Source organism: Equus asinus, chromosome 12, assembly GCF_041296235.1.
Source record: "Equus asinus isolate D_3611 breed Donkey chromosome 12, EquAss-T2T_v2, whole genome shotgun sequence".
NCBI lineage: Eukaryota > Metazoa > Chordata > Mammalia > Perissodactyla > Equidae > Equus > Equus asinus.
Window position 1 is genome coordinate 18053620 of NC_091801.1, and position 15560 is coordinate 18069179.

Below are 15560 nucleotides of genomic sequence, written 5' to 3' on the forward strand. Positions count from 1 at the left end.
AAGGATGTTTCCTGAGAAATGCGTTGTCATGCGAACATTGTAAAATGTACTACGCAAACCTAGATGGCATAGCCTGCTACACACTTAGGCTATATGGTACCAGTCTTATGGAACCACTGTCACATATGCAGTCCATTGTCGACTGAAACGTTATGTAGCACATGACTGTAGTACTGTGTGACGTCCATAATAGAGTGTTGATAACTCTATGTGAAGTACTTAGGAGTGAGAGGGAGTCTTTACAGATCTTCAAAGTGGGCGTCATCCTAGCCTCTAGTCCTCCTTTTAGCCACTAGACTCCTTTCTGCTTCATACTTTCATGAGAATGCTCTTGTGTTGCTGTGCTCCCAGTATATCTTCTACAACTGTTCCTTTCATGACAGCACTCTGTCCCGTCCCTCCTACCATTCTGACCGTTCCGTCTCAGTCTTGTTAGGGGTTCTTTATCCCCTGCATACATCTTAGCATTTCCAGGGTTCTGTCTCTTAGCCCTTTTCTTTGTTTACTTTGTAACTTCCCTTAGATGATCATGCTCTTTTTCATGACTTCAGCTACTATCTATGGGCTAACATCTCACAGCTCACAAGTGTTATTTTTAACATAAATACCTCTACTGAAGTCCAGACTTGTGTGTGTAATTGCCTGTTGGACATCACTGGATATTGCAAAGCTTCTCATAATCACCGTGTCAATAACTAAATTTATCAGTCTTCATTCTCTTCATAATCAACTCCCCAGTCGTCCTACCAAAAACAAAAGAAACAGAAAACTGTGATTTCTGTATTTCTTATTTAGGCTAGTAACTCCAGCATGCTACTAAATTTATAAGCTAGAATACTGGTAGTTACCTTAGATTTTCTCCTTGTATCTAATCTGTCACTGAATCCTGTTGGTTCTATTTCCTAAATAACTCTGCAATTTATTCTTTTCTCTCCATCTCCCACAGTTCTCTCAAATCAGATCATCACCATTTCTTGCCATGATTAGTATAATCTTTTAACTGGCTTACCTTTCTTTGGTCTTATTCACTAGTCTTTTCTCACACTTAGCTAGAATAATCTTTCTCAAATGAAAGTCTGCTTCTGTTTCTCCCGTCTCTTGCTTTTGGAGAATAAAGCCTCAGCTTCTTGTAATAGCATGTAATACCCTTTGTGATTTGGATCTTCTGGACCCTAGGCTTCATCACTTCTTTATCTCACCTCATTGTTCTAACAGTGCGGAGCTATTTGTTATAATATCATGCTGTTTTATGTTTTCATGTATTATTAGTATGACGTGTACCTTGCTGTCTGGGATGTTTTTTCTTACTGTTTATAAAAGCTGCAATCATTCTTCAAAGATCATTTCCACAGTCACCTTCCCCAGGAAATGTGTCATGACCGCTTCTATTAATTGGTCATTTCCTCTGCTGTGCTATCTTCTTACCTTGTGAATACATTAATTTGTTGCATTTTTACTGTTATAATTCTTTTAAATCTTGTTTCTTCAATTCCAGTCAGAGCTTCTAAAGAGCAGAGGTTGTGTTTATCTCAGTGAAAAATATTTTATTTTAATTTATATATGTGGTGATGGTTGAGTTAGGACTTGACAGGGGACTCATTAGGAAGACAGAACAGGAAAGGACATTTCAGACAAAGAGAATGGTATGTACAGCAGCACAGAGGAAAGGGAAAACATTTGAGAACTGTTGTTCAGCATGGCAGGGGCAGGGTTTGGGTAATAGCAGGAGGAGAAATGAGAGCCTTAGTTGGGTCCAGATTACAGAAGGCCTTATTATTCTCCATGTGAAGGAGTGTTTGTCTTGTTCCTCTTGGCATTGGCTTACTACTGAAGGATTTTAAGCAGAGAAGCAGCAGCATCAAATTTCTGTTTTGGAAAGATGACTTTGCCAACAGCCTGAAGGATAGATTAGAATGTGAGCAAAACAAGAGAGGGAGACTATTAAGAACTCTTGCAGTACCTAGGTGACAGGTGAGGAAGTACCAGAGTAATTATTGGGACAATAGAAGTAGAAGGTAAATGATTTGGAAACAAAGAGGTGACATTTGACTTGGATCTTTAAGTGTGAAGTAAGTTCCCCAGGGAAGGGAGCATGTAAAGGGCATGCAGAGGAAATAGACTCTGCAAGTGCATTATGTTTAGGGCATGAGATAGGGTGAGCAGGAGTAGATGAGAAAGAAGGGTTGAGAGAGAAACTGGAGCCATATTGAGAAACGTTTTGTCAGTCTATCAGTCTGTCAGTTTGGACTTCATTTTGAAAATGTTGAGTATCTGGAGTTTTTTTAATAAAGGAAAGAATGCTGTTAGATTGTGGTTAAAACTGTCACCAAAATTCAAGTTCTGTACTTTAAAATTAGGAAACTTAGAATTAATCAATGGATGTATATAGAATGAGGCAAGATTACTTGAGCATTAAGGAGAATAAATAGATTAAGTATGAGATATTTAATATTCATGTCCTTACTCAAGTAAGGATTTTTCTACTCCATGGCATTATCTGAAATTGTCTGTGAAATGATCACTATCAGTGATAAAGATTGCCTTCCATTTGAAACTCTAAGGAGACAAAAATAAACGTTGCCCAATGTACATTTTTTGTATATTCACACACTGATTATATTAAATAATCTATTTTCTGAGTGCTATTAGAAAATTAATTTACCGTAGTTTAAGATCTTCTTTTCAAATGGTTTTCTATTTCTAATGTTCCTATATCATTAACATCATCTAGATTTAATAAGAAACCAAAGAGAGGAATACAGTACCTCCAAGAACAAGGGATGCTTGGCACTACATCTGAAGATATTGCCCAATTCTTACATCAAGAGGAAAGATTAGACTCTGTAAGAATACTATTTTCATTTTTTTCCATAAAATTTCTTTTCAAGTTAATAATGATACATATTGTTGCCCCTTTAAAGTGCCCTCCTGCATATGTAAGTAAAACTTAAAGAATAACCTAGATATTCTTAATTTTGCTTTTTAATTTTCTAAACTCAAAAGAATATCCTGATTTTTTTTTAACACATTTAGTATGTTTATCTTTTAGCTTCATGTTTGAAATAGTTAACCCTGTAGTAAAAACTGCTTTTTAAATGACTGTGTGGCAAATGTACCATTCCATTAGGATATTAGTTTCTGTCTTTTATTCTTTAGACTCAAGTGGGTGAGTTCCTGGGAGATAATGATAAATTTAACAAAGAAGTCATGTATGCCTATGTGGACCAACATGACTTTTCAGGAAAGGACTTTGTTTCAGCCCTTCGTATGTTTCTGGAAGGATTCCGTCTTCCAGGGGAAGCTCAAAAAATTGATCGATTGATGGAAAAATTTGCTGCAAGATACTTGGAATGCAACCAAGGGTAAGCAAGGTTCAAATGCAAGTACTTACTGTTTGCTAGCTATGTCCAAGACGCTGTGCTGGGGAGCATCAAGAGACTCATAATCCCTAACCCCAGGGAACTTAGATTGTCTATGATCCTGAAATGATAAGACAATTCCATAAAAAATTGTAATGTGAGATAGAACGTGAGTCCTGAAGGAGAAAATTAAAAGTGCTGTGTGGTTTGAGGGATGTGTTTAAATGAAACTGTGAAACAATAAATGTTTATAACGTGATACGTTTATTTTTCCAGACAAACTCTTTTTGCTAGTGCAGATACTGCCTATGTTTTGGCTTACTCAATTATCATGCTGACCACCGATCTTCACAGTCCACAGGTATGTATGTTTTCTTTCAAGCCAGTTTTACAATAAATAGTAAAAATTAAATAAACTCTCTTGAATTCAATAAGTGATAGTTGAATTTTAATCTTATTTAGTTAAACCAGTCACCAAATTGGGGTAATGTGGTGTAGTGTACATTTTACAAGTGCAATTTCTGGTGGTAATTAGACTTGTAAATATCTGTAAAATCTGTATTTGTCTGTCTTAAGTTGACAGCTATATAAAGCTGAAGACAAATTTTAATCTAAGAATATGCTTATAGTTCTTCTGCCTATATTTATTACAGCATGAAAAAACATTGTATAATTTCAGACTTAAACAATAGAGTGATTAGTATAGTGATCCTTTATGTGCCCATCACTCAGCTTCTGCAATTATCAACTTAGGCCAATCTTAGTCTATTTATAGTCTTTCTCTTCCCCAGGTCGTTATGAAGGAAATCCCAAGTATCATATCGTTTCATGTGTATTTATTTCAGTATATTTATCCCTGAGAGAAATACTCTATTTAAACATAACCATAATATCATTACACCTAAAAATTAACAATAGTTTTTAAATATCAGATATCCAGAAAGTGTACAAATTTCATTGGCCTCATAAAATTCCTAATTCCTTCTTTTTTTTTTTTTTTGGGGGGGGGTGGGAATTTCACTTTCTACATAATATATTGCTATAATTGTTTTTTTTTTTTTAAGATTATGATAGATTACAACCTTGTGAGATTTCAGTTGTACATTATTGTTAGTCATGTTGCGGGTACACCACTTCACCCTTTGTGCCCTCCCCCCACCCCCCCTTTTCCCTGGTAACCACCGATCAGTTCTCCTTGTCTATATGTTAACTTCCACCTATAAGTGGAGTCATAGAGAGTTCGTCTTTCTCTGTCTGGCTTATTTCGCTTAACATAATACCCTCAAGGTCCATCCATGTTGATGCGAATGGAACAATTTTGTCCTTTTTTATGGCTGAGTAGTATTCCATTGTGTATATATACCATATCTTCTTTATCCAATCATCAGTTTCTGGGCGTTTAGGTTGGTTCCACGTCTTGGCTATTGTAAATAATGCTGTGATGAACATAGGGATGCATGGGACTCTTGGGATTGCTGATTTCAGGTTCTTAGGATAGATACCCAGTAGTGGGATGGCTGGGTTATAGGGTATTTCTATTTTTAACTTTTTGAGAAATCTCCATACTGTTTTCCATAGTGGCTGCACTAGTTTGCATTCCCACCAACAGTGTATGAGGGTTCCTTTTTCTCCACAACCTCTCCAACATTTGTCACTCTTGGTTTTTGGATATTTTTGCCAATCTAACGGGTGTAAGGTGATATCTTAGTGTAGTTTTGATTTGCATTTCCCTGATGATTAGTGATGATGAACATCTTTTCATGTGTCTATTGGCCATACTTATATCTTCTTTGGAGAAATGTCTGTTCATGTCCTCTGCCCATTTTTTGATCGGGTTGTTTGTTTTTTTGTTGTTAAGCTGTGTGAGTTCTTTGTATATGATGGAGATTAACCCTTTGTCGGATAAGTGGCTTGTAAATATTTTTTCCCAATTAGTGGGCTGTTTTTTTGTTTCAATCCTGTTTTCCCTTGCCTTGAAGAAGCTCTTTAGTCTGATGAAGTCCCATTTGTTTATTCTTTCTATTGTTTCCCTCATCTGAGGAGTTATAGTGTCTGAAAAGATTCTTTTGAAACGATGTCAAAGAGGGTACTGCCTATATTCTCTTCTAGAAGCCTTATTGTTTCAGGCCTAATCTTTGATCCATTTTGAGTTTATTTTTGTGAATGGTGAAAAAGAGTGGTCAATTTTCATTCTTTTACATGTGGCTGTCCAGTAAATACTAAGAAACTATCACTTAATTTCTGATATCCACTAGGAAAAAGCTATTTTTAAAGTCTTAGGTATTTTATGCTTAGTTTCTAGAAATATGCCTTGGAATACTTAGGGGAAATTATCTTTATAAAAATTAACCTATTTGCAAGAATTTCTTAGTACTTCTTAGGGATTGGAATCTAATGATATCTATTATTCTTAGGATTTGAAATAAACTATATACTTATTACTAATCTGAGTATTGGAAAAATTAAAATTTGTTTAAAGTTTGAGATTAACCTTTGCAATATAGGGGTTTTTTTTGTGCATTTTAAGATGTTTAAGGCAGGGTTGATATTGGAAAGTTTATACCAAACATATGGTAGAGGGATCATATACAGAGTTACTCCTGGTTTTAAACATCAGAATTCAACAGTTATGCATTTACCAGGGATTTACTTGGTTTTATATAGACGTTTTTTAAAAAGTCATTTAAGATTTTGATCTTTTAAAATTTTCCTTTCGCATGTTACATGCGGTGTAGCAAAAGCAGCTCACTTTTAGGGTTTTCATTATCTAGCATGGTACTTTTTCCATGGTTTTTATAAAGCAGTCTACAGATAGCTTATTTGGGTATCTTCAGAGTTTTCTGTCTGGTTTTTCGGTCTAACCCAAAAGTAGGATTATGTCTTCTACTACCTCCCTTTCTTTTTAGAATGTTACATTTTTAAATAATTTTATTCCAGAAATGAATTATCAACGTGTTATATATGCATTTGTGTCATATCTTCCTATACATATGTACCTTCTTGTGTAAGTTATTTTGAATATTAAAACTTCCTTTAATGTTCTTTCATAGTACCCAGATTGTTAAAAGTTTCTGAACACATCCCAGTTAGGGAGTATTATCTTGAGAACAGTATCCTGTCTTTGTGGCACGAGTTCCTGTCTGTAGAACATGTGCTTGGAGTCCTAATCTAGCAGTGGTAACTGCTCATAGTCATAGCGCTCCCCCTCAGACTGCTGGCTGGCCTCATGTGCTGATAGCAGCCTGCAGCTATAGAACAGCGTATGAGTTTCTGTGAAGCTAACTGGCCTGTTAGAAAATTGAATGCTTAATTGTGACTCCTTAAGATTTATGACTCAGGATCATATGACCTATAACAAATGACATCATTTTTAAAGAAAAAAGCTAACTGTAAACGAATCCTTTAAGACTAATTCTTCTCATTCTTAGTTGTTTTCAAAGTTACAATATAGGTGAATTTTCTGTGTGTGTGAGAGGCAGATTTGCCCCAAGCTAACATCTGTTGCCAATCCTCCTCATTTCTTCTTTTGCTTGAGGAAGATTAGCTCGGAGCTAACTTCTGCACAGTCTTCCTCTACTTTGTTTGTGGGATGCCGCCACAACATGGCTGGTGAGTGGAGTAGGTCTGTGCTTGGGATCCAAACCCATGAACCTGGGGTGCTGAAGTGGAGTGCATGGAACTTTTAACAACTGGGCCACAGGGCTGGCCCCTATATAGATGAACTTTAACAAGACATTTGTGTTCCTTTTTCACCTAGAATATTTATAGTTAGACTACCTTTTATATATAGTGAGAATTAATGATTTTTTTAAATTTGAGGTATATTTAAAACACGTTTAATTTTTTTGTGTATATTAATCTTCATGAGTAGTAACAACTGGCTTTAAATGATTTAAGCACTAAAACTAGGCACAGCTTAATTCAAGCACGTGAGAATAAAAGTCAAGAGTAGAGTGTTCTATGGAAGATGAGCAGGAGAAGAAAAGTAAGATTCTGTTTTATACTACTTCTGGAATCCCATTGTGGCAGAATTATTCTGTTTGAGCAGTACATTTTTATTTTGGGTACCTGAAATTAATGTATTCCTTACTCCCACTTCCTGGGATCTCCCACCCCTACCTCCCAACCCAGATCTACAAACATACTTTACTATTACTGCATATTTTCTACCAAGACTTTTCTTAGAGGTCTCCAGTTGGCATGATGCTAAACATATGCCATGCTCAAAATTTCCAGGTGACGTTAATCTTCTTTTAGCCTCTTATTGGCAGCACTTGTGTGATCTTTTATTTTGGTATTCCTGGGTCATTGTTTTCTTAGTATTTATCAGAGCTTCAGGTGAAATAGCTTTCTTTTATGTTTTTTTAGTGCCTTGACTCAAGACGAGTTTTTAAAATTATAATATGTTAGAGCTTTTTCCCCTTGAATAGTAATAAATTACATTTGAAAACTTTTATGGTAATATTTGTACATTTTTGTAGGAAAAGTGCTCCTCTCACCCTTTCTGACAAACTAGAAAGATGTTTGCAGAGTAATCTGAACTCAATGAGTGGATGTATTCTGATTATATCCTCTGGACATTCTGGTTTCTCTATAGTTAATTTTGCAAACTTATGATGACTTGCTTAATTATTACTCTATGCACCTTCTTACAAATTTACAGGAGCCTTATTTTTAGAGTTGTCTTAAATTCTTTATGGGAGGAGGTCGGAATATATTTAAATAAGTGTATCTTCAGAGATATCATAAGACTTCTGGGTTTTGTCCACCTGGATTTTTGGAGATAAAAAGTATAAACGTTTTGGCTGTGCTAGTTCCAAAGTTTGGTGACAGGGCTACACCTTACAAACTGCAAACCTGTACTCCACTAGTTTATCAAGGTGTGCAGTAGGATATTCCTGTTCAGAGTGCTCTTAAACAAGAGAGAACATTCCATGGATACTTTACCCTGATCACCTAATACTCAGTTGCCATGTTGAGTCAGTCAGATTATTATCTGGCTTTAAATAAATTTCAGTTGTTACTCTTGCATCCACTTTTATATAAAATCAGCTGTTAAAGCATTTGCACCACATTTATGTTCTTCTCAACTAAGCTTTGAGTTTTTTTTGGTACCATGTGTTTCTAATAATTGTCGTGGTCCTTTTTTAAAGACTGGCTAGAGCTCTTAAACCTTGGCCAAAACCCAATAATTATTGTCTCCCTGTTTTCTTATTGCAAATTATTCACGTGCACATCAGAGCAAGGTGAATTAGTATATGCCAGGATGTGTCTGTTCTACATTGCCTTCATTTTCTATGACTTCCTTTTTTCATTTTATTGTATGTTTTGTTGAATGTTTTCCACTTCCTGTCCTTAAGTATTTATGAATTTTCTTATATGAATATTCAAATTTTTAACATACGAGTGAACTTTTTATGCTAATTCTTAGGAATTATAACGGTTTTTCATTTCTAGGTTAAAAATAAAATGACAAAGGAACAGTACATTAAGATGAATAGAGGTATCAATGACAGCAAAGACCTTCCTGAAGAGTATCTATCGGCCATCTATAATGAAATAGCTGGGAAAAAGATCTCAATGAAAGAAACGAAAGAACTAACAATCCCTACCAAATCAAGTAAGCAAAGTAAGTATCTGAATCAGTTGAAATCTCATTGTTCAGGAGGAAAAATGTGAGAAAAACTTGATTGTTTTTCACTTGGTCTAGAGTAAATCAAGTGTTGTTTATTCTAATAAGATGTATTATAATGCAGGCATACCTCGTTTTATCACCCTTCACAGATACTGCATTTTTTTTATAGGACCCTCCACCAGCACAAAGATTATGACTTGCTGAAGGCTGAGGCGATAGGTAGCATATTTTAGCAATAAAATATTTTTCAAATAAGATATGTACTTTTTTTAGATGTAATGCTATTATATACTTAATAGACTACAGTATAGCGTAAACATAACTTTTATGTACTCTGGGCTGCCAAAAAATCCATATGACTCACTTTATTGTGATATTTGCTTTATTAGGGTGGTCTAGAACTGAACCTGCAATACCTCTGAGGTGTGCCTGCATACAGTTTGCTGAACTGTTTGTATTTTTTTCTGAATCCTAAAGAAAGATAGCACTGACTAGTGATTAATGGAAAATGCTACATAATATGTATGGATTAGTATGCGTTTAGTATATACTTGTCCTTTTAGCAGTTAGTCTCAGCATGGATTTAGAGGTCAGAGAGATTGTTTAGGCAACCCCATTAGTCAGACTTCAACTCCCAGTCTTTTTTCTTTTGCTTTCTCATCATCTACAAACAACATGTTTCCATCTGTTCATCTATTGTTACAAATAAAGGGAAACTGGAAGTAGGGGTGATTCAAGGAGATGGGGAAAGTTAGTCAGGGGGAGCTTGTGGAATTGGGAATCACTACTTCAGATGCACCACAAATTACATCACTATAGAGTTCCTAGATCTAGCCAGCATTAGGAGCCAGCTGTGGGCCTCGCTCCATTCTAGACATTCTGTACACTTAGGCAATGGTGATTAAATTAGAGCTAAAATCTGACTGCAGGAATGAGGTGAGGGTAGTGGCTCAGGAACATAACAATAACATAGAAAGAGGATTCCTGCCATTCTGAGCACTTCCACTTGGAAATGTAATCTCAAGCTTTAGCTAACAAAACAGATTGCAGCAGCAGAATTCTATTGACAGTAACAGAATTTTGTTGCTATTCTGTGGACAAAAGCAAGAAAGCTCTGTGATATGTATATTTCTAGAAGTTGATGAGGAATTATGAGATGAGAGCCAGGAGCTAGGAAGATAACGTTAGAAGGACTAGTGGAGTATAAACTGGCCTTATCTTTGGCATAATACACGGAATGATTCTAAAGAATTTTAGTAAGTTCTCCCTCATTTTATGGATGAGGAAACTGAAATCCAGAGAGGTTAAGAAACTTAGAATCATAGAATCTGTGAACTGAGTATGGTGTAGATACTTTGATTAAATCTCTACACTAAAAACCCAAAGTGGCAAACCCAAATCTTGAACTTGGCATCCTTGGCTTATTGCAGTCCAGTACCAGGCAGCAGTTTACTTGGTAGTGCTGTTTTCAGCACTTTTGCTTGTAACATTGTTACATAGATGGATCAAGACTGTGTATTCACACCTAAGTAAATGCCAATTCTGATTCAGTTTTCTTCCTCCTACCCACATTATAACATTTTCATATCCCTCTTTCTCTGGCCTATTTTGTATATGGGGGTAGGAAATCAATGAGAAGCTGGATATGGGAAGGAGTTGGTGGTGTGGTGAAATACTAAGATCATCTTGCAGTGTCAGGGCTACTATTTTCTTGTTAACTCAGGAAATGTCTTTCAAGCGTATGTCGTATAAGGATGCCATTGCCTTTTACCTCTTTTTTCTGGTTCTCTTATCCCATATTTGAGTTGTTTCCCTAATACCTTCATTATGACAGGTTTGTACCTACTCTCTTCCCTTTTCATATGTTTTCTGCTTATCCCTAACTCCTAGTTAAGGATTTGTTTTTCTTTTTTGAGGTGAAATTTGTGTAACATAAAATTAACTATTTTGAAGTGAATGATTCCATGGTATTTACTACATTCACACTGTTGTGTAGCCACTACCTCTGTCTAGTTCCAAAGCATTTTTATCACCCCAAAATAAATGCCTGTATCCCTTAAGCAGCTACTTCACATTCTCTCCCTCTCCCCAGCCCCTGGCTGCCACCACCAGTCTGCTTTCTGTTTCTATGGATTTACCAGTCCAGATATTTCATATAAATAAAATCATACATTATGTGACCTTTTGTATCTGGCTTGTTAGAACTATTTTTAATTAGTATTAATTTGTGATCTTTGTTATTTTACAGTAAGATATCAAAATAGCATTTTTAAATGCTTTATATTTTAAATGCTAATAGTATTTGTTTTTCAGATGTAGCCAGTGAAAAACAGAGAAGACTTCTGTATAACTTAGAAATGGAACAGATGGCTAAGACAGCTAAAGCGCTCATGGAGGCTGTGAGCCATGTTCAGGCACCTTTTACAAGTGCAACACATTTGGAGCATGTGAGACCCATGTTTAAGGTAAGAGTTACTAATAACTTTTGGTCGCATTATACATTTATGTATAATTTTGTTCAGCAATTTTTTTTTCCCCCTGAGAAAGATTAGCCTTGAGCTAACATCTGTTGCCAATCATCTTATTTTTTTTTTCACTTGAGGAAGATTAGCCCTGAGCTAACATCTGTGCCAGTCTTCCTCTATTTTTTTATAGATGGGTCACCACCACAGCATGACTGACAAATAGTGTAAGTCCGTGCCCAGGATCCAGACCCATGAACCTGGGCCGCCGAAGTGGAGCGCACCAAACTTAACCACTATGCCATGGGGCTGGCCCCCCAGCATGTTCTTAAATTAAGGAAATAATGTAGCCCATTAATGATAGGCTCTTTAGTGATACAGCCCATTAATGTAGACCCAGAAGCAAAAGCCGTGTTATATAGGACATGGCGTATGGAAATTTTCTCTTAAAGACAATGAGAAAAATTATGCACTATTAGCAAATAATAGGTGTGTGATCTTAAGAATTAAGAATAGCAAGATTTCAGAGAATGATTGTTAATCCTTGGCCTGGTTTTCTCTAAATGAGTTCTGTTTAAACCTTTGGAGTTACTTAAAATTTCAAAGTGATCTTGAGCTCTTCAGTGCTTCTGGCCCAGAAGGGTTCTGATTATGCCTAGAGCCCAGAAAGTAGAGTAAGGAACAAAAGGGAGCATTATTTATGCTCAGAGGTTGATCTAGTAAGAGTGATATAGTAGTCCTCCCTTATCCACAGTTTTGCTTTCCGTGGTTTCAGTTACCTGCACTCAGCCTCTGTATGAAAATATTAAATGGAAAATTCCAGAAATAAACAATTTGTGAGTTTTAAATTGCTCGCAGTTGTAAGTAGCATGATGAAATCCTGCACCGACCCACTGTGTCCTGCCTGGGACATGAGTCATCCCTTTGTCTAGTATATCCATGCTGTATGCCTTACCCACCTGTTAGTCACGAAGTAGCCTTCTCAGTATGATCAGATCAATTGTTATGGTATCGCAGTGCTTACCTTCAAGTAACCCTATTTGAATTAATAATGGCCCCAAAGTGCAAGAGTAGTGATGTTGACAATTTGGATATGCCCAGAGAAGCTGTAAAGTGCTCAAGGTGAAAGTTCTAGACTTAATAAGGAAAGAAAGAGTGAAAGGTCAAAGTTCTTGACTTAATAAAGAAAAAAATCATTCGCTGAAGTCGCTAAGATCTACAGTAACAACGAATCTTCTGTCTGTGAAATTACAAAGAAGGAAAAAGAAATTTGTGCTAATTTTGCTGTTGCACCTCAAATGTGTATGTATAGGAAAAAAACATAGTATATATAAAGTTCAGTACTATTTGTGGTTTCAGGCATCTGCTGGGGGTCTTGGAACATATCCCCCGTGTATAAGGAGGTCTGCTGTACTTACTGGTTCTTTAAAATTTGATTTCCTAGTCCTTCTTCACCTTCCTATTCTTTTTTTCTATCCTTTCTCCAAATTCCAAAAGAAGCAAGCAGGGCATCATAAGGATTGTAGGGAAGTGGAGGGGACTCTAGTCAAGTTTGAAAAGAGAAACTGGGTAAAGCATATTCCAGTTGTGAGACAGTGTGGTAAGGGTAAGATGGTCTGTGGAGGCTGAAGATCTTAACTGCAGTTAGCATTCACACCTTAACTGCACATATGTGTGGGGAGTAAAAGATGACTGCAAGATTTCTGTGCTTCCTTTTAGCTCTAAAATTTTGCAATTACTTCTACCCCTACTTTAAGGACTTTGTGATAATGATATTCCTAAAAGTTGATGAAGAATTATAGGATGAGAGTAGGGGGCTACGGAGATGTTAGAAGGAATAGTGGAGTATAAGTGGCCTTGTCTTTTGAAATAATTTAGAAAATGATGTTGAAATATAAGAAACACTTTCTATTATGAAATAAATTTTATAAAGCACCTTTTTGTTTTGTTTTGAATAATCTTATACCTTTATTTTTTCTTCCTAAATATTTTTGTTAGTGGGGAGGCAGGGAATGAAAAAAGAAAAGAATAAGGAAGCAGCCGTAATTCTACCGCTCAGAAAAAACTTCTTTTGATGTTTATATACTACTTTTTTATCTTAATTAAGCAGTTGTGATCATACTATGTACAGAATTTTGTATCTTGCTGTTTCTCACGTATTTCCCCATATCATTAAAAATTCTTCATAAATGCCTTTTATGATATATTCTCTGGATTAGTTATAGTTTATTTAAACATCTTCTAAACTAGACTGAGGAATCTTTCTCCTTACTGCCTTTTCCCTCTCTGGACACCCTCATTTCTCACTCTACAGTAGCGTCCTCCTAATTGGCATCTTTATGCCTACTTTTCTGCTCCTCTTATCCATGTACAAAGACCAGAGTGATCGTTTTAAAATACAAAATGAAATGTTACCTTCTTCCTTGAGGCCCTTCATTGACTTTGCATGATATTGTGGGGTATCCTGAAGGTCTGTAGGGTCTGTAGACCATGTGTTGTCTGGCTCCACCTGCCTCTCCAAACTCATCGCTAGATTTCATCTGTCTTTTACTATGCTGCGGTCATACTGGCAATCTTTCAGCTTCTAGAATGTCCTAAATTATTTTCTCTCTAGAGCATTCTTACAAGCTGTGTCCTTTGTCTAGAATGTTCTTTCCTTCTTTCCCCTGACTAAATGATAACTTCTCAGAGTTCTGCCCTGACCCCTCTAATCCAGATTAGGTCCTTTTTCATGACATGCTGTGCTTTTCCTTCATTACATTTATAACAATTTGTATTTATACATTTATTTATTTTAAAATTTAAATGTCTGTCTCTTTGCTAGACTTTAAGCTCCATGAAGCAAAGGACTACATCTGTTCTGTTCACTTTTCCCAATATCTAGCACAATTCTTGGCTTGTAGTAAGTGCTCAATAAATAAGTATTGATTGGGTAAAGGAATGAGTGAGAGATTCCTAGAATGTGGTATCATATTAAAGGATATAAACATTATTAAGAATCTTTTTACATATGGCCGAATTATATTCTGTGAAGGTTTAAACAGTTATGAGTGGACAATTTCACTGTCCTCTAAATATTATTTAGGTGTAATTTGATAGGAGAAATTGTCCTTAATTCCTAATGGAGTTAAACGTTTTTTCTCTGGCTTAAGAACCATTTATACGTCCTCTTTTATAACATATTACACAGGTTTCCAAGTAGATGTGCTGTTTTTTTACTTAGAATGTGTAATTTATTACTTCCACGTGGCACTTGGTATTTTAAAAGTACTGCACTTCACATACTTCCCACAGCATCTCTCTATAGTGGCAGTCCAGGTATAAAAGAGGAAGAAATGGGAGGTTCAGAGAGATTAAATAAATGGCAACATTAGGACTAGAAGTTAGGTACTGTGGCTTATGTGCCCTTTTTAGGGATTATAAACTTTTACCTCTAAACTTTCTGACATAAGCAAAGCTTTGGTAATTCTGTTTTTCTTAATGCTAAAAGCTTTTTAGATCTTTAGAAAATTTCAGTTGTCATTTCTGTAGCACACTGGTATAAGCATTTTTCATCTGTATGGATACATAGTTTTGCATCATCATGACTTATTAAAAGCAGCAAATTCTCTTGCTTCAGACATTGCAGTTGCACGCATACACATGCATATGCCAATATAAGTCTCGTCCAACTTGGAACCAGAGATGTCACTGATATCTCAATGTAAAATATTTGGCTACAAAAGAAGTAAGGCTAGATGATGTCTAGGGAGCAGGCTTAAGGAAAAGAGAATAATGTAATTGTTGCAAGTAGGAAAATGACTGAAAGGATTTTCTTGGAAATAAAAAGTCCGTGAAATATTGCAAGAGACAAAGCTTACAGAGAGATGAGTTCTGAAACCAGGGGTAAAACTAATATTTATGAATGTTGACTATTCCCATTTTTTATTGATGTGAATAAGTTATAGATGCTGTGCTTAAAATATGCCAGGGTCATCTACTGATTACAGTCTTGCTCTCCCACTTATTTAAGCCCAGGAAGCATTATATAGTTTTTCCCCTTTGTCTAAGAAAACTTTTCAAATAGCTGCCGAGAAACTCATTGCTTTTTTTCAGAACTTCCTC

At 35.9% G+C, this 15560-nt stretch overlaps 1 protein-coding gene across 4 annotated transcripts in view; it reads left to right on the forward strand.

The window, feature by feature from the left end:
• The window catches only part of ARFGEF1 (ARF guanine nucleotide exchange factor 1), a 157232-nt gene that overhangs the window by 101282 nt on the left and 40390 nt on the right, over positions 1 to 15560 (forward strand). For all 4 annotated transcript variants that reach the window (XR_011493169.1, XM_044780257.2, XM_070481146.1 and 1 more), the window contains exons 15-19: positions 2732 to 2843; positions 3157 to 3362; positions 3636 to 3720; positions 8817 to 8988; positions 11308 to 11459. Coding sequence is in view for 3 of the 4 variants with exons in the window: in XM_044780257.2 (XP_044636192.1) it covers positions 2732 to 2843; positions 3157 to 3362; positions 3636 to 3720; positions 8817 to 8988; positions 11308 to 11459 (727 nt within the window). In the remaining variant the exon portion in view is untranslated. The remainder of the gene's footprint in view (positions 1 to 2731; positions 2844 to 3156; positions 3363 to 3635; positions 3721 to 8816; positions 8989 to 11307; positions 11460 to 15560) is intronic.